The sequence below is a fragment of the Vicia villosa genome, linkage group LG6, assembly GCF_029867415.1.
Source record: "Vicia villosa cultivar HV-30 ecotype Madison, WI linkage group LG6, Vvil1.0, whole genome shotgun sequence".
In the NCBI taxonomy this organism is placed as follows: Eukaryota; Viridiplantae; Streptophyta; class Magnoliopsida; order Fabales; family Fabaceae; genus Vicia; species Vicia villosa.
The window spans coordinates 119,210,774-119,238,088 of record NC_081185.1 but is presented as its reverse complement, the minus strand read 5'-3'; the positions used below and the strand labels follow the sequence as shown (position 1 = coordinate 119,238,088).

The window sequence follows — 27,315 nt, the reverse complement described above, 5'->3', positions numbered from 1 at the left end:
GTACTTGTAATGCTTCAAGAATGTGTTAGCCAGATCATTCCAGCTTCGGACAGAAGACTTCTCTAATTGCATGTACCAGTCAATAGACGCTCCGCTTAAGCTTTCTTGAAAGAAATGTATCATTAGCTTTTGATCGTGGGCGTAGGCAGCCATTTTCCGCACATACATGCGCAAGTGATTCCTCGGACATGTGAGTCCTTTGTATTTCTCGAAATCGAGAATCTTGAATTTGCGAGGGATAGTCAAGTCTGAGACCAAACTCATTTCGAAGGCATCCACATCGAAGGCATCGTATCCTTCTACCACTTTTAGTCTCTCTTCCAGCGCCTTGATTTGTTCACTATCCTTGGAGTCTTCCCTAGAGTCGGGATTAGACTGTTGCGTCTGAGGTGCTTGGTCTGTATTGTCCACCTCTTGCACTCCGTATTGTAGCTCCAGGTAATCATCATCCTTAGGGACATTGTTAGCAGGAATGCGAACTGTGCGGGTTGCCCCTTTGGTTTGTGAAGGAGGGAGAAATCCTTCTTGAGAGGTCTCTCCTTTCTCTTGGAATTGAATAGCTCTCCTCACAGATCGGACTTGAGGTCTGTCCTTAGCAGGGCCAAAGCCTGGAACAAATCCTAGCAGCGGGTTTTTGTCGTTGGGGATCTCATCCTGAACCAGGGTATCCCTAGACTGAACCTCTTTTGCTTTTTCTTTTTCGTCCATGAGGGTCTTCATGAATTCTAGCATCTGAGCCATACCTCCCTTAACCTCTTCCATACTAACCTTTAGTTGATCCATGTCTTCACGAAGGGCAGTTTGATTTTGTTCTAGCTGCTCCATCGATTTCTTTTGTTGAAATCTGGTTTGATAAGACGGTCGGGATGTTAGGTTATCCTTCCCAATGGTTCCTTGCTCTGGAGATAGAAGAGAAATCTTCTCTTAATGCCATGAAAATGATGTGCATGCCATGCATGATATGCCTTGTTCGTATTTATGTCTTTATCCACACCTATGGATTAAATATAATAAAGCTCCTTTTTTTGTTTTTTTTTCTGGATAAGACATGATGCAAGAATGCAAATGATGTATGATGCATGCAAACACAAAGATATATCAACAAACAAACAAAACAAAAAACAAATCATATAAGGCAAAAATGCAAATCATATCATAATATTTCAAGAAATCCAGGTTCATAGGTTCGACGTAGCGGCTCTTGGGAGCCAACCTTTTTATAGGGGGGTTCTAGAAGGTCTCATGGGGTCGTTCGTAGCCTCCGAGACTTTTTGTCTCTTCGGATTTTAGAACAACTCATTTTATCCATGAGGTTCGAATTTTTGGGGTAGGTTCCCGGAGAGATCAGCCAAGTATCCAGTCCTGCCCTCAACAAAGTCAAGCCTCGTTTTGGACATTTCCGAATACTCAACCCACTCCGAGTGGAGTTATCAATGAGACTCGTAGGCGATTCATACTCCCCTATTGATCTCAAAGTTAACTCCCACACTTAGGGTTTTAACATTACATAATGCCAGCAGTGTATATAAAAATATAACAATTAGGCAATTAAATATAAATATATTAACATAAACAATTAAATATAAACATATTATAAACAATTAAATATTTTTAGACAAAAAACAAAAAAATAATTGCAAACCCTAAAAAAGGCGAATTAGCCAAACCCTAAAAAGTTGTCAAACCTAAACCCTGCCAAAACCTATAGGAGCATAGTATTCACCATTATAGTTATCCCCAGCAGAGTCGCCAGCTGTAGCAACCTGCCCTAAAAATAGACTTTTAGAGAGTCGCCACCTATTCCAAAGGGCGAATAGGAAACCCTACGCAGTATAGAGATCGGGGTAAGATACTATATTCAGGTCGAGGGAAGGTGTTAGGCACCCTCAACCCTTTCCTAAAGGTTAACATTGCAAAGAGGAAGGTTTGTGGCAAAAGATAAAGAAAGATGACAGACAGTAAATAGAGTTAAAAGGCTAATTATATTGAACATGATTAGAGTTTGGAAGAGGGGGACTCGCCTTGTTGCCAAGTGCCTACGTATCTCCTTATGGAGAATCAGAGTCAACGTAGTTCGGGGTAGGGTTGTACGCCCTTAGAGTTGAAATTTGATTTGAGATGGTTTGAAGGCTTTTTGAATTGCCTAGGGTAAAAACCCGTAAGTTGATATTGAAGCTGTTTTGAATGAGGATAAAAATCCGTATTTTAAAATTGAAGTTTTTAAAAGGTTTGAAAAATGTTTTGAGATGGGCGTACAACCATGATTTTAATTTGTACTATTAATCGCGATGACCAATAGGTTTGATCACCATAATTAACAGATTAATAAAAGCATTGCTAATTATTCTAATCGATTGATTCGATTATCACCGTTAGCAAATTGATTTGTTTTAATTATTTAATTTTATCGTTATCCCTCATAATCAATAGCTTTGATTACAAATAATAACGAATTGATAAAGGAATGCTAATCATCGTAACCAATAGATTTGGTTAAAACCATTTAGCAAAATAAGTTTATTTTAATTTATATTTAAGAATTAAGTAATTATTTGATTATTACCCACCGCGATCAATTGATTTAATCGAAGCGAATAATAAATTAAATCTTATTATTATGGCTGAAAAAGGCTAATGGGATTGGACAAACCCTAATGGTTAATAAGGGTTTCTAGGGTTTTTGTGATTTAATAATTAAAATTAAATTAATTAAATCAGATAACCGGGCAAATAATCGAGAAAATATTATAACCTAAACCTTAATCTTTAGCTAATCCTAATTTCATTCTAATCCTAATTTTATTATTTAATCCTAATTAACACAATTAAATTATATGCATATATAATTAAACAATTGCATCAATAATAAATAGTATATATAAAAATACAAGGAAACCTGGGCAGTGATTGTATGTGGACGCCCCCTGAGGGTTCTTGGTAGACCATCACCTCCTGCCCCTTTGGATCTTGCTCGTTGTGAAGCCAGTGGTCAGGATTGAAAGGGTATGCCGTGGTCTCATGTTGGCTGTGCACACAGGATCTTGAGACATATTATTCAGAAGAAAAAAATACTTGTACCTGGGGATCGAACCCAGGTCTTATACCTTACCAAGACTGCGCCTTAGCCACCTCCGCTACCATTATATGCTTAAATAATGACGCGCTAAAAACTATAAGTGCAGACAAAATCGTATTTAAAAATTCAAAAAAAGCGCTGCACTGTGTTTCTTCTTCCTCGTGGATGTACAGCAAAGGCGACGCCTTATTTTTGAAATACAGAAACATCAGACCACGGTTTTCAAACGTGGTTATAGATCCTCCATCTTAAAACCTGCATTTAATCATCAATAAACACGAAAGAATAACCCAGATCGAATATATATGACCCTACGAATCCAATGGTATCGTTAATTTGGACTAATTTTACTTTAAACAGAAATCCCCAATTTATAAGTGTCGAAACCCTAGTAATGGTGATCCACAAAACCTGCAATAAAACTCCAATCAAATGGCACAGAGAGATTGTAAACACAATTATAAACACAAATACGAATCCAAATTCGATTTATGATGCCTTCATGATGGAATCTGAATCGAAAATTTAGAAGCACAAAACGTGAATGTCCGAGTACGTATGAGTGTGTTCCAATCGATGCTGATAATCCAGTTTCGCTTAGTAATCGTTAAGGAAGCGATTGGAACTATTTATTTGACCAGAATTAGGATACAACTTAGAAAAAACGAATTCGTTTCTTTCTTGAGTTTCACGAACTCAGTTTTGTTCTTAGAGGCAGCCAAAAAATCCTCCCCTTGTCTGCAATTGTCCTGGGTTTATATTTGGCCCAATTAGGTTAAGAAAACTCAATCCCCCTTCCTTTACAATTGAAGAATCAAGATCTTATTTTTCATCCAAACTTGCCATTTTTGCTCCCCCAAGCCATCTTTTACGTTTTTTCCTTTGGCCCTTTGGACAAACAATCTTCCCCCTTTTTTCTTATTTATTTCATGGTTATTTTATTTAGCTTAATATTTTAAATGACTAAGAAAATCTAATGATTATAAAATAGAATAACAATAATTTAAACTAATGATAATGCTATTAAAATTAGTAATACTACTAATCCTAAAACTAACTAATAATAACAATAATTAATAGTAACAATAGATGATTAAATCAAATGTTAAAATTAATAATCAAATAGTAATAGTTAAAAATTGTGAAAAATGATCAAACCAAAAAATTAATAATCAAAGAAAAATCTTAAGGCATATGATCAATTGTGAAACAGACTAAAAATCTAAAAAACGGGATAGATGGCTGAGCTCAAACACCTTCTAACCTTAACCCTCATTTTAACTCAGGATATTCTATAAGAACACAGGTTTGACAATAGGAATGTCGAACCCCATGGTTCTTAATTTTGATCCTTAATGAATTAAAAGACATGAATCGACCGGGCAAATTTTGGGGTATGACAGCTGGAGGAGGAGGATTCAATGTCTAATAAATTTTCTGGTGGTTCTGTCATGTGTGGTAATGTCAATTCTGATTCTGGTGTGGTGCAATCCAACAAGAGGTTTTGGAAGAACAAAGATCTTGGGTTTAATGCTGAGGAAATTTGGTCGAGAGCTAGACGTTTGGGCATGTCAGGAGGCGGTTCGGTTTCTCAACAAATTGAAGCAATTAGATTGAAGGAAATTCAAGATAAAAGGAACAATGGTTTGAAGGATGCTTCTCTACTTGGTTCTCAATGATTATTGTTTCTTTCAATTTACGTGGGTGTGGTGGGAGGGCCAAATGGAAATGTTTGCAAAATACGTTAAAGGTGGCTAATGCTGATGTGTGTTTTGTTCAAGAAACAAAATTGCATAATCTTGATTCGTTTGGGTTGGAGTCTTTATGGAGGGGTGAATTGGTGGGGTGGAGTGCTAAGTGGGCGGTGGGGAGGTCGGGTGGGCTTCTTATTTTCTGGAAATTAGGTGTTGAAAGTATTTGTGGGTAAATATTTTCGGTAATATATCATATCCACAGGGATTGGTTAATATCACTGCCGTTCTATAGTTGTTTATTTTGAGTTAGGAAAATTGAGTTGATTTATTTTATGACTTTAATAATATCAAAAGTAAACACTAAATTAAAAGCGAGTAATGAACTGTTGTTAACGATTAGAGAAATATGTTGAACCTTAGGGTTCATCAACCTATTCCTATACAATTATCAATCAATTCACAATTGAACAATCTTTTGAATCATTATCTTCACTTATCCTCAAATAAGATTCCATGTCTGCAAATCAAATTAGATAACTTTTACCGGTATGAGATTCGATCTCTCCAAATATCAATATCGATAATAGTAATTAAGAACGATAATTATGAAAACTCAATCCCAATTCCATCTCTGCAAATTGGTATTGAATCAATATAGTAACCTAGGGCAAAAGTTAAATCCTTTCTTTCGATCAAAGATTCAACGATAATTTAAGAATAAAAACAAGATTTCTTATTGATAATGAATTCAAACAATTGTTCACAGGAATTAATTAATCGTATTGTATATTCATAGGTTAACTACTACCTTAGATTCAACACGAGGGGTTTAGCTCTCCATAGACATGAAGAACACACAAAGATTAATGGAAGAATTCATCTTCATCAAAGGAATGTCTTCGCTTGATAGAGAATTGGTCTTCAATTGATGATTGTGGCTGCACCTTCAGATTGCTCTCCTAATTTCGCTCTTCCCAAAGTTCTTTTTCTCTTGGAAGCTAGGGCTTTTAAATAGAAGTTTTGGGCTTTTAACGCCGAGGCCGCGGCGCGGCATCGGACTGGCGCGGCGCGCTTCAAAACAGAGATATTTTCGCGGCGCGCTCTAGAAACTCTCGCGGCGCGCCCTTTGCAATTTCCATCTTTTTCTTCTGCCTTTGAGACTTCCAGCTCTCTTTCCTCCTCATGTTCTTCTCAAGCTTCAATTCAGCTCTAAACCTGCAATCATAACACCCATAAGTGATTCGATTTGCTTTACGCATGAACTAAACTTGTTCAGTTCAATTCTTAATAAAAACCTATGGATTTATCACATTTTTCATTGGTTTGGAAACTGAATCACTTCTATTAACACATGAATTTACCATTAATTTACTCCTAACATTAGGTCTTTTTGATCTTATTTCAAGCTTCGTGGGGGAGGGTTTTATGGGTGTTCATGTCATTTGGAAAGGTTTCTCTGTATATTTGGTAAATGCGTACTCTTCTTGTATGATTGATAAAAAGAGAGTTTTTTGGTATAATCTTTGTCGTGTGAAGGAATCGTTTTCGGATGGTTATTGGTGTGTGGGGGTGATTTCAACGCTATACATTGTGCAGAGGAGAGAAAAGGAAGATCAAATTCCTTTAATCTAAGGGAAGCGGATGAATTTAATTCTTTCTTGACAAGGATGGATTTAGTTGATATTCCTCTCATGGGAAACAAATTTATTTGGTTCAATCTTGATGGGAGTGCTTGTAGTAGGTTGGATCGTTTCTTGATTTCGGATTCCCTTCTTGATTTGTGGAAAGTGAAAGGTATTATGGTAGGTGAGAGGTCGTTGTCAGATCATTGTCCGATTTGGTTGGCGGGTAATTTTGTGGATCGGGGGCCAAAACCTTTTAAGATGTTCAAGTGTTGGTTCGATCATGAGGAGTTTCTTCCCTTTGTGGAGAAGGAGTGGAAGGCCATGGACATCCGTGGCAAATATGGATTCATTCTTAAGGAGAAGCTCTATATTCTTAAAGCTAAGTTGAAATCTTGGAATAGGGAGGTGTTTGGTGTGCTCGATTTAAATGTGGATAAAGCGGTTAGTACTCTTAATGATCTCGATTTGTTTGTGGATAATGCGGGGAGGGGAGATTTTTGGAGTGACATTTTGTCGTCTAATAGAGTTAAGGCTTCTAAGGATGTGTGGGAGGCGATGTTAAGAAGGGAAAGTATGTTATGTCAAAATTCTAGATGTCGGTGGATTCAACAAGGGGATGCTAATTCTAAATACTTTCATTCTTTTATGCGTGGAAGATTTAGGAGGAATAATATTGTGAGTCTTAATTCGGATGGTGGCCTTTTAGAGGATGTCGATGTGATCAAAGATGAGGTGTTTGAACATTTTAAACATCGGTTTTCGGAGCCCTGTATGGGTAGACCGGTGTTGGATGGAGTTGGTTTTAATGCTTTGTCGGTGGAGGAAAGTAAGATTCTTGAGGAGTCGTTTTACATGGAGGAAATAAAGAACATCATCTGGCTTAGTGATTGTGAGAAAAGTCTGGGTCCGGATGGTTTCCCGTTGGGGTTCTTTAAGAAGACTTGGAGCTTTGTCAATAAGGAGTTGTTTTACTTTGTTCAGGAGTTTTATAGACAGGGTTCTCTTCCTAGAGCGGCTACGGCTTCATTTTGGGCGCTTATTCCTAAAGTGGATTGTCCTTAAAGAATTGATGAGTTTAGACCGATTTTTTTGGTCGGTTGTTTGTATCGGTTAATTTCAAATTTGTTGGCGGCTAGATTGAAGGTTGTGATGGGGAAGTTGATCTCTAAGTCTCAATCGGCGTTCATTGAAGGAAGGCAAATGTTTGATGGGGTTCTAGTGCTCAATGATTTGTTGGATTTTGCTAAGAGGAGCAAGAAAAAGTGTTTTGTGTTGAAGGTGGATTTTGAAAAAGCATATGATTGTGTGTCTTGGGGGTTTCTTAGATATGTTTTGAAGCGCATGGGTTTTGGTCCTAGGTGGTTATCTTGGATGGAAGGTATGGTCTTTTCTAGTGCTATTTCTATTTTGGTTAATGGTTCGCCTACGAGGGAATTTGAGGCTTCTAGAGGATTACGTCAAGGGGATCCTCTTTCCCCGTTCCTTTTTCTGTTGGTGGCAGAAGGTTTAGCAGGTATGATGCGTAATGCGGTGGTCGAAGGTAGTTTCAAAGGTTTTTAGGTTTCTTCTGATATATCCTTTGAGATGCTGCAGTTTGCGGATGATACTGTTCTTATTTGTGATGGTTCTAAGGAGAATTTATGGTGTGTCAAGGCTTTGTTACGTGGGTTTGAGTTGGTATCGGGGTTATGCATTAATCTTAATAAAAGTAAGCTTTTTGGTGTGCATTTGGAGGAGCATCTTCTTGTAGCGGCTTCTTTATTCTTGGGGTGTCAAGTGGGGAAGTTTCCTTTTGTGTTCTTGGGCATTCCAGTTGGCGGTAACCATCGAAGGAAGGATTTGTGGTCTTGTTTAATTTCTAAGCTTAAAAAGAGGTTGAGTGGTTGGAAAGGCAAGCACCTTTCATTGGGAGGTAAAGTTACTTTACTTAATTCGGTTCTTAATAGTTTCCCTATTTTTATGCTATCTTTCTTTAAAGCTCCGAGGAATGTTTTGGATGAGATTGTCAAAATTCAAAGGGACATTTTATGGGGAAGAAGTGAAGGATGTCGGAAGGTGTGTTGGGTTAGTTGGGAGAATATTTGCCGTCCGTGTAAAAAGGGGGGTTAGGAGTGAAGAATATTGAGATTTTCAATCTTGCCTTGATGAGTAAATGGGGTTGGCGTTTTTTGTCGGATAGGTAGGCGGTTTGGAGCAAATTTATGGAGTTTAGGTATGGTGTGGGGATAGAGGCTCTTTGTGGGGTGATGCCGGATAGAATGTTATTGAAATCTTCGTTGTGGTGGAGGGACGTTCGTAATGTTTGCGGGTTTGAAGTTAACGATATATCGTGGTTTTCTAATTGCATTTCAAGGAGACTTGGGGATGGTGAAGGAACTCGCTTTTGGGAACAAGCTTGGTTGGGGCCTACGCCTTTTAAGGTGCTTTTTCCTCATCTCTTTAGTTTTTGTTCTATGTCTAATATTAATTCCTCTGCTATCTCTTTTTCTTCTTCCTCTTCTTCTTGTGTTGCTAATATGGGCGATTGGGTGGATAATGTTTGGAAGTGGGATCTGGGGTTTTTGGAGGAGGTTTTGGAGGGGGAGGTAGCTTGTGACTGGAGTAATTTGATGAACCTTTTGGAAGGGGTGGCACCAAATTCGGGGGTGAAAGATAAGTGGATTTGGTGGAGGCATGTCGATGGTTTTTCGGTTAAAAATTGTTTTTGGTGGATTTATTCGTTAAGGACTTTGGAAGTTGTTTTGAATGATGGGAGCAAAGTAGAGTTAAAAAGATTAGGGGAAGCTAGAGTTCCTAGTAAAGTGCAAGTTTTCGGGTGGAGGTTGTTGTTTAATTCTTTACCTACTCGTCGGGCTCTTTGTTTACGTGGTATTGAAAGAATTCTTAGTGATACTTTATGTCCTTTGTGTGGTTTGGAGGAAGAATCGGTGGGTCATCTTTTTCTAGTGTGTATCCATACGAGAAATGTTTGGAAGGAGGTGTTTAATTGGTTGGGTTCCGATTTGGAGTTGGATGTGGGGGCGATGGATGATGTTTTGGAGGATGAGATGGGGTTTGGTGTGGTGGAACATATTTGTGTGATGTTAAGGGGGTTGATCAAACCGTGCTTTTTTGCTTTTCTTTGGCTTTTGGTTTGTTGGTGCATTTGGTTGGGAAGAAATAAAGTGGTTTTTAAGGATTGTATTTGGAATCCTACCGAAATTTTGATTGTCATTAAGAATTTGGGGTGGGATTGGTTTTCTATCCTTGCTAAAGGTAGGGGAAATAGCACGAATGAGGTTTGACTTAGAAATCCTTGTGCTTTTGTTGGCGTGTGGGCTAGTTTTATTTTCTCTTTTGTCGTTGTTGTTCTTATCTGTTTCCTATTGTATAGGGTTGCACCTCTTGTGCGTTTAATACAAGTGCTTGTCGAAAAAAAAGATAGTGGTTACTAAATGACTTTTACGAAATAATTATATGGTTGTATATTTAATAGGTGATGTCTATAAAAATGTATTTGTGTGTTGTTAGTTGATAACGGTTAAATTGATTAGATTAATTGTTATGTTCAGTCAGTTTAAAATATTTGACACGGTCAGTGCATCATAACCATTCACAAATAATACTTTATATGTAATTAAAAAATTCAAATATTCATAAAATATTAACGTCTATGATTCATTGACGGTGTAAAATTTCTTTACATCAGTTTGATAGTAACAATTCAAGGTTCAAGAAATCATTTGGCCAATTGAAATCAGAGTGGCACAGTGGACAATGAATAATTCATTGTAAATGAGAATAATCAAGACCACACTCTGAACTCTCCGTCAATCGACAAAGTCGGTGAAAAGTGAACATGGAATACGGGAATCATGTATTAGATTGTTATCTACTAAATGATGAAGGAGTCAGATACAGAATTGGCAGTGTGGCCTCTGGGGGAATATAACCTCTATGGGCTCGTAAGGGGTAACTGCAAGCGAATGAAGTCCGAGCAACCGGAGTATGAAGCTGCTTTTGGCTAGGAAGCAAAGTAAATTCCAAGATTGAATTTAAGTTAAATACGGTATCGATAAGAGAGGGATATGTATCATGGTCACCGTGAGAAGTATTTTTGACATTTCAAAATCTTATACATCAAGTGCGAAAGGGTTATCCGGTACAAGTAACTATTGATTGATTATAGACAAAATGGAAGTAATTGAGAAGGACCTAGAATGAAGGAACGTCAAGTAGAAAAATGTGTTTCATCGGTGGAGGATAGATATTTGGTATAACTCAAAAGGTTTCAGCGTCGAAATTTTGGTATCTACACCTTGACAGATTAGAAGGAACGAAATGAAAGAATAATTTTGTGGAAAGATGACGGTATACACTAAAAAAATTTCATTGGGACACAGGGAACAATGATATCAGTATGAGTTATTGGGATGATGATAGCCGGAATTTTGGAGACCAATTTGAGAAGATTCAAGTAAACGAAGAACTTAGTAAAGAGAAACAAATGAAATGTGAATTTTGAGGACGAAGTTATTTGAAGGAGGAGATTGTAATATCCCAGCATGGAATCTTGATCATGAACCCACTTATTATCCCTTAATGGAATTATGAGACTAAGGTTAAAATAGGCATTTTACCTTCAAAGGCATTTTGGTAATTTCCTCATTGGTCTCTTATGCGATATTAAGTCAAGTGATGACTCGACTAAGATTGAAGCAATGGTTATGACATTGATCCACTTAAAGAAGAGTAAGGGCATTTTAGAATATTACTTAATTAAGTGAGGAACAAAATGGTCAATGAGTATGGAAATATGAATGGAAAAGGGTTGCAGAAGAAATTATAATTCTTCTTTTCTCCGCACTCTTCTTTCACGTGAAAGAAAGAAATTTAGAGAGCAAAAGGAACTTAAAGTCCATATTCTCCCTTTAACACCAAGGGAAATATTTGAAGAAGAGGAAGAAGGTAGTTTTTGAGCTCGTATTAAAACTCTCGTACTACTTTGAAAATGCAAGTCAAGTAACATAATCATACTATTTCCCTAATTTCAAATCAACCTCTCTAAACCTCTTTCCCTTATTTGTAAAGGAGATGACCTTTTATAGAAATAGCATTGGTCTCAAGGTTAATGAGGATCAAAGGAGGCACCAAAGTGAGGATACATGGGGCTAGGAGAGAGAAGATATTCATCTTCATCATCAATTGAAAAAAAAATATGGCTTCTCCTCTTCCTTAGGTTGTGATTACCCCTTTTTGAACCCTAGTGTCCTTGTGATTGAATTCATGTTAGAATTGATAGTATTGTGATGGATACATGAGTTTAATTATTTTGTTTTGATGTTGATTTTCATTATAGTGGACTTAGGAATAATTCTAACATGTTAGGGAATGTGTATGACTATATTTGGGACCTTTTAAGTTGGGAAATTGTTGGAAAATGCAGGAAAAATGAAGAAATACTGCATTTTGAAACCCATTGATACGGCCATAACGTAACACTCACTTCCTAAAAAATAAATAATCATTAGGGAATTACGGCCGTGAGGCATAATTACAGCCAACCAATAAATCTTTCTGTCTGAAAATGGGTGTTAGCTTGTAACTAGCATAACTTGAGGTCAGTTGCGCTAGAAAGCTAATGAAAAAATATATAATATGTTGAATTTTTCATGCCATTTTGTCACACCTACAAATTATAGTGAGTGTAATAAGTAGGTCTTGATTAAGAGCATAATAGTCTATATAATTAATATTCTAAGGAATTGTTTACAATGTCTAAATCAAGAGATACTAAAGTACGCATAAAAATAAATAGTAATAGAATGATGTGTATGTGTATCTGCGTAATTATAATTTTATACATATGTATAAAGATGATGTCAAGGCATTACTCGCAATGTCTAAGATTAAATATGTTAAAGAATTCTTAGAATTATAAAGCATGAGAAGTCTAAGTTTATACTTGTATATTAATGTTACTATATGTACACGTATAAAGATGGTGATATTAATTACATATTACAATTTTAAAGATTAGAAGTAACTTTTATTATAAGTTTGCACTATATACTAAGATTGGGATGCTAATTCGTACTTGACTATTGTGGGCTAGATGTTTGTTGGATTCGCCAATGTCTACGATATAGACTATGCAAAAGGTTGTATAAGTATCTATTATATGCATATACAGAGAATTAAGTATCGGGGGAAAACTTGAATGTTTTATCGAATATAGGCGAATCTTGGATACTTAGTTCATAGAATTAAGTACTAGGAGGGAAAACTTGTATGTTAAATCTAGTATACGCGAATCATGGGTAATGAGTTTAGAGAATTAATTATCAGAAGGCAAAACTTGGATGTTATATCTAGTATAGGCTAATCCTAGGTACTAAGTTCAGAGAATTAATTACTAGCAGAGCAATTATGGATGTTATGTCCAATATAGAAGAATCCTGGATACTGAGTTCAGAGAATTAAGTACCGACAGGAAAAATCTGGATGTTATATCTAGTATAGGAGAATCCTGGATACTGAATTCAGAGAAAGAAGTATCGACAGGGTAAGCATGGATGTTATATCCAATATATAGGTGAATCTTGGGTACACAGTTTAGAAATGTGTATTGGCAGAGCAAACTTGGACGTTATGTCTAGTTTAGGCGAGTCCTGGGTACCGAGAGATGGGGTAGGTTATTGTATCTCTAGAACTATTCCTTGCGGCAGTTGAGGTGAATGAATAAGTGAAGTGCAATAAATCTTGTCCTAGGATATATATGGTTTATCTAACCCTGAGTTTGACCATAGAACTATACTAGGTGTCAAGTGATTAGGTAAATAGTAACTAGTGGCTAATTTATAGCATTAGAGGTCTTATAATCCAAATAAATAAACAGATGATATAGCTAACTTATGAGATATTGGTTTAGAGTGTCCATATTAGATCCTTAGGAGACATATCAATATCCCTCCCTTATGGGATGGCCTAACTAGAGGGATCCTTACTTGTCTTATATTAGATTCCATGTTATACTAAGGGATACTTTAAACCTGTTGTATTTGTGTTACTAGATGACACAATACTTATGTGTGGGGGATATGAGAAACTTCGATGGAATATTTCAATTATGTCTTAATCCGGTAGAAGGATAAAGAGTTATTCAATGAATCAGATCAGGAATTTACTCAGATTAGTATCTCACCCATGTTGTTATATTATTTTCAGGTAAGTAGGTATTCAAATTGGACTTTGAGTTTCAAACTAGGCACTGAAGATTCAATGGAACGTCCTACCGTTGAAGAATTCGTCTGATAGATGAAGTATTGATTAATAATGTCATTATTTGTTATTTTAGATATATGACTAAAAGTGTTGTAGAAGATAAAGGGAGCTCATTTATTTTAATATAATATACTACACATATTTAAAGTCCTTTTTTTTAAATAGAAAAACCTAGCTATATTTTATACAAAATCATCTACATTATCTATTAATAATATGAAAAATGAAATATGTATACAATTTAGATATTTATTATATTTAAATATTTTTTATAAACTAATAATATATAAACTTTTAAAAATTATTTTTGTAAAAGGTCATCCGTAAAATGATATTCAATATGAATCCGAAAATGGATGATAGTGAAAATTTTGCATAAATCAAATTATTATTTAATTGATGTGGAATTAAATTGGTTTGAAGAAAAAAAATGGTTTGAAGAAGAACATTGGCCTATAATTTTAACTTTGATGATTACAACATGTTAGATAACTATTTTATTCTATAATGTTTGGTACATGTTTAGAAAGCTATTGGAAAGATTTGAATTAATATATACTCTAGAAAGAATGTGAAAATATACTTTTTTTGAAGTAGTCATTTTGACACAACATATATCTAACATCTTATTGTCTGACACATTGATCATCAAGCACCTACAGAAACGTATACGATCAGTTAAGCTGTCTAAAGATTTCACTTTCTCATCCTATGGGTAGTTATTACTTTGATACCCTCTTTTGAAGAGTCGTAAAAAAAATCATCACATTTTTCTAGACAACTCAAACGCTACAAAGTTAATACTTTAATCCTCTATAAAAGTTTTATCCTCTAGTGACTAGTTAACTCGCATTTGGAATTGTATCCTCTAAAGAATAAATTTGATGATTTTCTTTTATCTTTTAAATTTAAATTTAAGAGACAACTAGCAATAATGCATAAAGTATAATCACTAGAAAAAACGTTCATTAGCCATGTAAAAATCACGTCACAAATAACAATTTTACACTGCAATATATCAATTAGCGACGCGTGCAAACATACAGCAGGAGCACTTGTGAAAACCCAATTGCGACGTGAAAATCATGTCACAACGTTGGCATATGACATTCACGTCGCAACACTTTACCATGTGAAAATCATGCCACAAACTTCAATATATATTGCAGGTTTGGTCTGTTATGAATTAGAAATTTACCACGTGAAAATCATGTCACAAACTTGCCACGTGAAAATAACGCCACAAATATCTACATAGATTTAATATTATAAAAAAATATATATTATATATTCTGTTTTAATATATATATTTATTATGTGTTTATAATAAAATAATTAATAAATAAATATATTAAAATGAAAAATAGAATACATATTTATGTTTTTACAGTAAAAACATTAAAATAAAAAAATTCATGTTTATATATATATATATATATATATATATATATATATATATATATATATATATATATATATATATATATATATATAATTTCAAATTTTAAATTAGTATAAATAAATAGTATACGTTATTTATTCTCATTTTAAATATATATAAAAATTGTTGTGAATCTTGTTGTTAATTACGACAAAATTCAATATCAATTTGTGAGGCAAAGAAAAGTAGCAACCAACATAAATGGTCTACACCAATAATAATTCGTACACAAATAATATAGCAGATTAAGGCGAGAAAAAGACGAAGGTTTGTTTACCCAGTTTGATCAAACGATCTACTCTAGGGGAGAGAGCAGCTCTCTAATTCACTATACTCAGAAAGTTGTTACAAGAGATTATAGATGAGTTACAAGAAAATAGCCTTCGCAATTCCCAAAGAACAAACTCTATTTTCTATCCAAGTGTTTTCCAACCTCTCTAACTCTCAATATAAGAATCACTCAAACCCAAGGTGTTTAGAAGTATTTCTTAGAAGTATTTCTCAACCCCCTTAGATAACTCTAAAGGTTTCCCAAAAACCTTTGCCTTTCTAAGTTTTCTCTTAGAATTCCTTAAAACCTTATTCTCCCTTAATGCTGTAAGCTCTAAGATTGTCACACTATAATAATAGAAGAGATACATATTTATAATAGTCAAAATCGAACAAATCCATACCAAATCCCAAAAATATCTCCTTAATTGTTAGAATAAAATATATTATTATAATCTTATAATATCTCTCAAATATTATAAATATCTTATAATATCTCTTAGACTATTATAAATATATATTTTTTTATAATATCTTTTAGACTATTATAAATATATCTTATAATATCTTTTAGAATATTATAAATATCTTTTTATATTAACTTATATGATCTCCAAATTAATATAAAATATTTTAACATTAATGAAATGATCAATGAATCGAACCGACCGAATCAGATACCCGTAAATCGCTCGAACCAGATTACTTTTCGGCTTTCTGAATTCTTGGCAATTTTAAAATGTTTTCTTTCTCTTCATCAACAAAGGTTTTAAGGCATACTTCAACAATCTCCACCTTGACTTTAAACCGTGTTGATACCAATTTAACAATCATCAACATTGCTGCTCTCTACCAAGTTGAAACTCTAATCAATAACCTTGATCAAATTCAAACAACCCTTGAATCTTGATCTTGCCACTTGCATCCACTTGTTTCCAATTATCCTTTTCTTCTTATGTAATTTAACAAGCCTACAAGTATTATTTTTCAACCACCCTTGACTCCACCTGTTTTTAAATGCCTCCCTGAAGGTTTTTCTTCTTTTATTTTGCAGTCCTTCTGCCACATTAAAAACATAATATCCAAGGCTAGCATAACCGTCCCTTTGAGATGCTACAATAACCTTCTTTACCTTATCATGAGTCAAATGATAATCAGAGATCTCTGTAACCGTTCCCTCACTAGTACTAGTATCCATAGTAAGAAACTCCATCTCAAACTGAGTTTTCTCCGTTATAGTTTCTTCCAGGTTTCTCCCTTAATTTTCACTATTCTCCCTCTGAAGAATTTCTCTACCAACCAAGTAGGCTGTTTTAACCTCAGCTCTTCCCCAAAAACTCAATAACAACTCAGCGGTAACATGCATTTTTATTCCTTGATTTCTGCAAAATTTATTATACTCCTCTGAAACTTTCTCAATACATTCATAATGCCTTAAACCTAAATCCCATAGTTCTTCCTTGCCATGAAAGCCTCCACTAGTTAATGATGAATGAATAACAACATTTTAACCTTCTAAAATATATAGACCACATATTTTAGAGCCTTTAGCAATAATCAATTCATCACATGAAATCTTCAACACTCCATGTTCAACTCTAGTACAATAGCCTAGATCATCAAACATACTTATCAATAACAAATTTCGCTTGAGTTCTGGAACATACCTCACATTGTGAATAAGAAGTTCACGATCATCAAACATTTTAAGTCTGACCGCACCAATACCTTGAACCTTGCAAGCCTTATTATCACCAAGGCAAACAACTCCACCTTGCACCATCTTCAAAGTTTCAAAGTATTCTATTCTTGGACACATGTGATAAGAGAAACCTGAGTCAATGACCCAACTATCTTCAGTTTCCAAACTCGATACTACTAGTACATCGGCATCCTCATAACTTTCCTCACCCAAGGCAACAACAGCTTGAACAGAATCTCCATTGATCTTTCTCTCAGGATAATCTCTTTTAAAGTGACCAATTTTCTGACAGTTAAAACATTTTACCTTTGACTTGTCAGACCTTTTTGATTTGAACAACTCTTTAAGCGCACCTCCTCCTCTTGACACATTTAATCCTTCATCACTATCTTTAATTTTCAAATCTTTCAACTTTGAAAATTCTTTGGATTTCACCGTCGTCTGGACTTCATCCAAAGTAATAGTACCTTCCTTACCATAAATAAGGGCATCCTTAAAGTGCTCAAAGGATCTGGGTAATTAACTCAACAGGAGAAAAGCCTTTTCCTCATTATCAATCTTCACTTCAATATTCTCAAGATCATCGATAATCTTGTGAAATTCTGTAAGTTGTTCAACTATGGATTTGTACTCCACCATTCGGAATGAATAGAGTTTTGTTGTTTCAAACACAACCTGTGAGCCAGAGACTTAGTCATATACAATGATTCAAGTTTTGCCTACATAGCAACCTCAGTTTGCTCCCTTGAGACTTCTCTTAGAACTTTATCTCCGAGGCACAAGATAATGGCACTTCTGGCCTTATCCATCATCTCAGTCTTCTGTAATTGTGTAAGCCCTACAGGCATCAATGCTTCACTCTTCAGAGCATCGATACACTTCTCTTGAATTAAAATTGCTTGCATATTAATTTTCCGCAACCTGAAGTCATTGTTATCGAAAAATTTCTCGATCTCCCATCTAACAATAGTGCTCACTTGTAAACAATGCCTCTTTGCTCCACGCTCAGCGCATCATTTATTGTGAATCTTGTTGTTAATTACGACAAAATTTAATATCAGTTTATGAGGAAAAGAAAAGTAGCAACCAACATAAATGGTCTATAGCAATAATAATTCGTACACAAATAATATAACAGAATAAGGCGAGAAAAAGACAAGGTTTGTTTACCCAGTTCGATCAAACGATTTACTCTGGGGGGAGAGTAGCTCTCCAATTCACTATACTCTGAAAGTTGTTACAAGAGATTACAGATGAGTTACAAGAAAATAGCCTTCACAATTCCCAATGAACAAACCTTATTTTCTCTACCCAAGTGTTTCCCAACCTCTCCAACTCTCAATATAAGAATCACTCAAACCCAAGGTGTTTAGAAGTATTTCTCAATCTCCTTAGATAACTCCAAGGGTTTCCCAAAAATCTTTGTCTTTCTAATTTTTCTCTTGGAATTCCTTAAACCCTTATTCTCCCTTGTTGCTGTAAGCTCTAAGATTGTCACACTATAATAATAGAAGAGATACATATTTATAATAGCCAAAATCCAACAAATCCATACCAAATTCCAAAAATATCTACTTAATTGTTAGAATAAAATATATTATTATAATCTTATAATATCTCTCAAATATTATAAATATCTTATAATATCTCTTAGACTATTATAAATAGATATCTTATAATATCTTTTAGACTATTATAAATATATCTTATAATAACTTTTAGAATATTATAAATATCTTATAATATCTTTTTATATTAACTTATATGATCTCTAAATTAATATAAAATATTTTAACATTAATGAAAGGATCAATGAACTGAACCGAACGAATCCGATACCCGTAAATCGCTCGAACCAGATTACTTTTCGGTTTTCTGAATTCTTGGCAATTTCAAAATACATTTTCTTTCTCTTCATCAACAAAGGTTTCAAGGCATACTTCAACAAAAATTAATATAAACAAATAGTTAAACATATTTATCGAACATAAGAAATTCAAAATTAAAATTTTAGGATTAAACATAATAAATATATTATTTATTTTGATTTTCAATATGTATAAGAATTGAAAATTAAAATTTCTTAATTTTAAAAACAAAAAATGAGGAAATGATGGCAAGAGAGAAAGAAGATAATTTTCGAATTGTAAAAAATAAATTTTTGGATTTTAAATATATTTATAGTTTTAACCTTAACAAAATTAAAAAATATTACCTTTTCAATGAATGGTGACAGCCTGGTTATTGGTGGAAGAAAAATGGTGGAGGAGAAAATGTAGAAGAAGAAAATGGTGGAGAGGATTTGATGTAGAAAGAAGAAGAGGAAATGTTTTTGTGGAGAAAATAAGAAGCGAGAAGAGATTTTGTGAAACGGATAACGTGTTTGGAAGAACAAACTTGCCACGTGAAAATCACGCTACAAGCTTTTCACGTGAGAATCATGCCACAAATATCAGCATGTCAGAACTACACAGTTTTAGCGACGTGCAAACCATAACGCAACATTAAAGTTGTCAGTCCAATCGATTCAACCGGTCAACATTTCCCACTCAATTTTTTTTTTAATTTTCGAATTTTGGTAAGCAACATGAAATACATGTCACTCTAATTTTTTTGAAAATTTTACAATTTCCTTTGTGAAAATCTGGCGTTTATTATTTTAATATTTTTAATATTTAGTAACGTGATTTATCGTTACAACCCTCCTTTTTAGTCATGTGAGTTTCACGTCACTAAGTCACGTGGTTAAGGATGCTTTTTGTAGTGTAAGACACAAGTAGTGCGCAACATATTGGTACAAGTAGTGCTCACAAATTTTTGTTATTAGTACAATATTATATGGAATTACTTTTGCACAATCATAAGTTGTAACACGAAGACTCTAATCCCAAGGAATACATCGTTCAACACTAAAATCAAAGGAAATTATATATAATTTTTTTCAATAAGTTGGTATATAATCACAAAAGAAACAGATACAAAGGGTAGAACATTACCTCTTTACACAAGATAGAGGTAAAATGTTCCAATAGTGAAAATTACAAGTCGTAGATGAAGCATTAACTGACCTAAACCACTTCCAGGAATCAAGCACTATAGCGCTAGATACACTCATCAAAGTTAAAGATATAACCTCTAAACAATATAGCATTTCTCATCTTCCCCAAGTTCCATAAAACCGTCAACCATATTATCCCAACAGTTAATCTTTCGTCTACCGCCTTAATTTTATCAAAATGATCCATGTATTTCCTCAGTTCAGCATCCGACAAAATAACCGCATCACCTAACCAATCCCCTACTTTTTTACATATCCTACTAATGAAGGGGCAGCAATAAAAAAGATGAGTAGAATTCTCCATAGAGTGAAAACAAAATACGTAGCAGCATTCTCGATCTTCTTCCAATACTCCTCTTAACTTCAATTGGTCTTTGGTTGGTAATCTACCCAAAATAAATCTCCAAGCAAAGATGCCCACATTTGAGGGAACTTTCAACTCCCAAATAAACCTTAATCTAATAATCCCGTTTAGTTGCATCCCTACGCCGTCGTCTCTTTTTCTGAATTCCGTTGCGCAGCTTCTAACAGAAAACCCCTTCTCTTCATCAGCTGCCCAGTAAATAATGTCTCTATCGATATCGTTCGCACTAAGATCCGATAGCTATTGCAGCAGAGGTTGCATCAAGTCTTGGTCTGCTACTTCAGCCCCACAGAGCCATCGACCAACATCCCAAACCCACTCTGTTTCGTTCCAAAAACCAGCCTCCGCCACGGTCATGAAAGGATGCACCGCTTTGGCATACAACTCAGGATACGCTTTTGATATAGCTTGATTTCCTGCCCACATGCTGAACCAGAAAGACAAAAGATCTCCAATTTTCACCCTGCAATGACAAAGATCAGAAATCGATAGGCCCTTTGATCCTTCGCAATCGTTAATCAAAATTAAGTCTCGCCACCATATGGAGTCGGTCTTGGTTATGACACTCTTGTCATTGGCAAACATCTTGACCTCGGGATTACCGTATCTATATTTAAGCAAGATTAACCAAATCGCTTTCTCCTCCGTTAAAATTCTCCACTTCCATTTCATGAGAAAAAAATTATATATAATAAAGGATTCACTTAGTCAAAAAGTAGACAAGAGTATATGAAGGATTCACTTCCGTTTAAATTTGTATTTATTTTTTAACAACCAAAAAATATATTTTAAACAAAAACACAATTTGATCTCCCACCCATCTTGTGTTTTTCTCACCTATAGTTTCTATCCATAATTTTTTACCATAACTTATTTTCAAATTATGCTTAGATATATTAATCCCTTATTGGTTCATTTTCTTAAGACTCGCAAATATTTTCACCATTCAATACTATTAATATTCTCATTCAATAGATGTCCCATGTATATCATGAGAAGATGTAAAGAATTAAAATATAACGAAATATTGATGAAAACTATTTAGTGACCTAAAAGGACAAACAAGACACATGGTTGCATGTAAAATACACTTAATAATTACACTATATTTATAATGATTTTCTTGCTTGTCTATAAGTGCTAAAAAAAACTTCTTATAATTTTATAAAAATTTGAATTTTGTTACATGAAAAAGGGAGAAGGAAATATGATTAAAACTCTCAAGTTTATATATGTTATGCTCGTTTATATAGTCCTAGTTTTTGATGTAAATGGTAAGTCCTTTTCCTATCATTTTCCAAAAAAAAAATATTCACCTTACATGTTATTTACTTTATTATCTTTCATTAACCCTAATATCTTATCATTTTACATTACAGCAAAGACTTGGCCTTGTCGTCTTGACATACATTGTCTTCCTTATTTGTGTCATCCTTACAAATCAATTTGTACTAATTATCAATGTAATTGCTTCAAAAAGTAAAAATCAATTATATTTCTCTCCAAGTCTATAATTTTATTTATACATTGCAATAATGCTACTTATGATTACTTCAACCTTACAAAATAATGCAAGTTATGTCACATTTGTTTACTCTTAGAAGATACAAAGAGCAACAATGTCACTTCATGATTATAATTATGAACTTCTAAAAATAAGAGAAATCTCATGGAGATCTAAAAAAATAAAGAGGAAGGAAATTGTGAATAACTTAATGTCATAATTTTAGAACTAGTTACTTTTACTTGAACTTAATTTTAATCTTTTAAAATAAATGGAAAAGGGTTAATTATTATTAATTAAAGTGGTACTAATAATCATTTTACAACTTAGAATAAATTTGAACATAGTTTTAATTGTAGTAATGTTAGTATTAATGTTTAGTTTCTAGGTCTTAGTTTATAAGTCATAGTTTCTTGTAGTTTATATCACTTTGACTAGCAAATGAGAGTATTCTTGAGCATTTTCCTAGGCTACTAAAAAAATATTTTTGGTTGTCAACCTCCTAGTTATAATAGAGTAATAAAACATTGTTTCTAAATGAGGGGTGACACATGAAGAATTTTATGGTTGTCACAAAGAGTAGACATGTGTTTTTTTTGTTGCAACTAATTTAAAACTCATAAAATCATAAGGAATACTTATTAATTTTATGGTTGTCTCAAAGAGTAGACTTGTGTTTTTAATGACAAGAAATTGTTCAAATGAGATAAAACATAAAGAATTCATTGACAAACAATAAAGGTTAAGGAGGATGGAAGGAGAATGGCATATAAATAGTGATAGACAATGTAACTTTTTGTGGCAAGTGGCTAAAATGGGTAAAATTTCGTAGTATAATCAAGACATTTATTAAGTTATATTTCAATGAATCACATAAAAACTCCCACTTTATGTACATAATAGAAGTAATAATGGTTAACTAAGTATTCACTTTCATAGTTATTAGTTATTTTACATGATTTTAAATAATTAATGTTGAATTTCACGGTGAGTGGTCATGGGTGATTTGTTTAGAAATGTAGTGGATGAATGTCAGTAATATAACTCTGATGTCCATAAAATGGTACCACATACATTGAGTCGAGATATTGTTCGCATTCCATACATAAACAAACACATTGTGATTGTTTTATTGTTGTGAATAAAGTGTGTGATTGATGATTGTGTTGGACATGCTACCCTTGCTATGTTTTGCACGGTTAATATATTTGAGCGTATTCTCACTCCTGTTTGGTTTTGTTTGTGGTGTTTTGTATGATGTGGTACAAATACTCAAGAGGAGTAATAGCTACTGTGAGTTGGAAAATGGCATTGAGGCTTTTCTTCGTTTATATATCATTTTTTGTCCATTTAGTTTCGTTGCTTTGATCTATAACACTAGGAACATGTTAATTATCGTTTTTTTGAGTTGATGTTTTGGATTATTTAAATTTAATTAAGCACATTATTTTGAAGAGAAAATTTAAAGTATGATATTCCGCTACAAGTTTCTGATATAATTGAAAGAGTGTGCATGTTGAGTATGTGTAGCACCTTAATTGATAATAATATTGTTTATCCTTTATATATAAAGAGTCAGGGTTTTTAGGGTGTTACATAGTTTGTATCAGAGCAGATCGGCCCATTCAACTAGGTTTTTAAATTTTATTCTGCCCTAGTATGGGACATGTATGTAGACATTGTCCATGCTTGTTTCCTCTAATAGTTATTTATTGGTTGTGAAGAAGGAAATGGTTATAGAAATAAACGACGAAGCAATTGCTGATGCTCTAGGAGCACTTGCTCAGGTAATGGTGCAAGTGACTAAGGCTTTGCAGGCTCAGGAGAATTAATTGGGATTAATTGATAAATTTTGTGGGCTGAGTAAGTTTCAGATAAACAATCTGCCTATGTTCAAGGGAAAGTATGATCCTGAGGGTGCTTAGTGTTGGCTTCAGAATATTGAGAAGATATTTCGAGTTATGGTTTGTATTGATGAGCAAAAAGTGTTGTTTGGGACAAATGAGTTGTCTGAGAAGGCTGAGTTTTTGTGGGACATTGCCCGTTAGAGATTGGAAGTTGCAGGTACTGAGATCACTTGGCAGAACTTCAAGAAAGAGTTTTTGGAGAAGTACTTCCCGGCTAATGTTTGCAATAAGAAAGAGATTGAGTTCCTACAACTGAAGTAAGGAAACATGATTGTGGTTGATTATGCGGCTAAGTTCGAAGAGTTTTATAGGTTTTCCCTTATTACAACAGGGTAAAAGCTGAAGGATCTAAATGTGTTAAGTTTAAAAGTGGCTTGTATCTAGAGATCAAACAGTTCATTGGTTAGCAAAAGATTCATTATTTATTAGTGTTGGTTAAATAATGCAGATCTATGATGAGGATAGTCGTGTCATATCTGCTCACTACAAGAGTGTTAGTGAGAAAAAGAGTGGAAATCAAAATCGTGGTAAACCTTATGGTGGTCTAGCTAACAAGGGAAAGCAGAAGTTCCAGCAGAAGGCTATAGGTGGCAAAAGAACAAGTGGGGAAGGCTTTCCTGCTTCTGTCAGATGTTTCAATTATGGAGAGATGGGTCATTATGCTAATGAGTGCAAGAGTTTTTGGCATAAGTGTTTCAACTATGGGAAGTCGTGACACCATATTATTGAGGGTAAGAGTATTGTTCTAACTTGCTACAATTGTGGTGAACCATATCATACCAGTACCTAATGCCTAAAGCCAAAGAAAGCTCAATCAAGTGGGAAGGTATTCGCTTTTAGTGGTGAGGATGTATCGAAGTTAGATAATTTGATTTGTTTCCCGAACCTGAAGAGAGTACAAATTCAAGATTTGTGTCCACCGGAAGGTTAAGATGTCTTTTATGGAGAATGATCAAATGCTCACGATGTTCTCTTCCTTGAGAGTGGAGAGTGATGTTGGGGCTAGTGATATGCATGTGGTGTGTGAGTTTCCTGAGGTTTTTCCTGAAGATATTTATGACTTGCTGTTAGAGCAGGAAATTATGTTCATCGTAGATTTAATACATGGTACTAGCCTTGTCTCGATGGCACCTTAAAAAATGTATGCTTCAGAGTTGAGTGAGCTAAAGAAATAGTTAGAGGATCTTCTTGAGAAAAATTTTGTCATGCCTAGTGTTTCATAGTGGGGATCACCAATGTTATTGTTTAATATGAAAAATGATAGCATGAGGTTTTAAGTTGATTATCGACAACTAAATAAAGTTAGTTTCAAGAAAAAGTATCCTCTTCCTAAAATTTATCACCTTATGGATCTATTGGTTGGTGCTTGCATGTTCAGTAAGATTGATTTGAGATCGAGTTATCATCAAATTCAAGTAAAGTTAGAAAATATACCAAAGACTGAGTTTAGGACTCGTTATGGTCATTACGAGTATTTGGTTATGCCTTTCACTGTGTCTAATGCTCCAGGAGTATTCATGGAGTATATGAATTGAATCTTTCATCCATATTTGGATCGGATTGTTATGGTATTCATCGATGATATTTTGGTGTATTAGAAGTCAGATGAGGACATACAGGACATTTGAGAGTTGGGTTGTAGACCATGAGAGACAAGAAGCTGTATGCTAAGTTGTCCAAGGGTGATTTATAGTTGAAGAAAGTGAGTTTCCTTGCTCAGTGTTGTAGTGGGAGACTCCTAAGTCAGTTACAAAGATAAGAAGTTTTATGGGTTTGGCAGGTTACTATAGAAGGTTTATAGAAGGATTTTCTAAGTTAGCTTTGCCTTTTACTCAACTGAATCTAAAAGGGCAAGCTTATATGTAGAGTGCTCAGTGTGAAGAAAGTTTCCAGGAGTAGAAGAAGAGGTTGACGATGGCGCTAGTTTTAATTTTTCCAGATGCGAAGGAATCTTTTTTTGTGTATTTTGATGCATCTAAGATGGGCTTAGGTGGTGTGCTTATGTAGAATGATCATGTTGTATCTTATACTTTGAGACAACTAAAGATTCGTGAGAGGAATTACCCTATCGATGATTTAGAATTAGAAATTGTAGTGTTTGTGTTTAAAGCTTGGAGGCATTATCTATACGGTTCAAGGCTTGAGGTGTTCGATGATTATAAGAGTCTGAAGTATCTGTTCGACCAGAAAGAAGTGAATATGAGTCAGAAGAGATGGCTTGAATTTTTTAAGGACTATTATTTTGGGTTGAGTTACCATCCAAGTAAAGCTAATGTAGTGGCAAATATGTTGAGTAGGAAGTCTTTGCATATGTCAACATTAATGGTGAGAGAATTTGATTTGATCAAGCAGTTTTGATATCTTAGTTTGGTGTGTGCAGTAACTCTTAATAGTGTGAAGTTGGGTATGTTGAAGTTGACTAGCGGTATTCTTGAAGAAATTCGAAAAAGGTCATAAATTAGACTTGGGATTAATTGACCGATTAGTGTTCATCAATCAAGGTACAGAGATAGAGTTTGTGTACCATACTTGCCATAACTTGCAAGATAGAGTTTGTGTACCAATATAAGGTTCCAAAATAGAGTTTGTGTACCAAACTTGCCATAACTTAAGAAGAGGATTCTTGAGGAAGGTTACAGGAGTAGTTTGATTATTCATCCCGAAACTACAAAAATGTATCAAGACCTTAAGAAGATGTTTTGGTGGCCATGTATGAAGAAGGATATTATAGAGTTTGTGTATTCTTGTTTGACTTGTTTGAAGATAAAGATTGAGCATCAGAAGCCGTCTAGATTAATGCAACCGTTGAGTATTCTTGAGTGGAAGTGGGATTTTGTGACGAGTTTTCCTAAGACTTCTAAAGGAAGTGACTCGATCTGAGTTGTTATGGATATATTGACTAAGTTGACTCATTTTATTTCGATAAAGATCAGTTATTCTTTGTAGAAGCTACCTGCAGTTTATATTGAGAATATTGTCAGTTTGTATGGTATTCCTTTGAGTATAATTTCAGATAGAGATATGAGGTTCACGTCAAGTTTTTGGGAGAGTTTACAGAAATCCTTGGGAACTAAATTGAGGTTGATTTTTGCCTACCATCCGTAGACATACGATCAGACTAAATGGACTATCTAGTCTTTGGAAGATTTGCTGAGAACTTGTGTTTTGGAGCAATAAGGTCAATGGGACAGTTACTTTTAGTTGATCGAATTTACTTATTATAACAGTTATCATTCTAGTATTGGAATAGATCCTTGTGAAAATTTGTATGGTGGAAGATGTAGAACACCTTTGTGTTGGTATGAATTTGGTGAGAGTGTGGTACTTGGCAAGAGATTGCTCAGCAGACTATTAAGAAGATTAAGATGATTCCTGAGAAGATGAAAGCATCACAGAGTAGGCAGAATATTT

The 27,315-nt window shown here is 34.3% G+C and overlaps 1 protein-coding gene across 1 annotated transcript; it reads left to right on the top strand.

The window, feature by feature from the left end:
• The first annotated feature begins 6,437 nt into the window (after window positions 1–6,437).
• Window positions 6,438–7,457, top strand: LOC131614520 (uncharacterized). The gene has a single exon (XM_058886092.1). The coding sequence runs from the start codon at window positions 6,438–6,440 to the stop codon at window positions 7,455–7,457; it is 1,020 nt and encodes a 339-aa protein (XP_058742075.1).
• Window positions 7,458–27,315: the final 19,858 nt, after the last annotated feature.

Coding starts and splice junctions, on each gene's coding strand:
- LOC131614520 (XM_058886092.1), top strand. CDS start 6,438: ATGGATTTAGTTGATATTCCTCTCATGGGAAACAAATTTATTTGGTTC.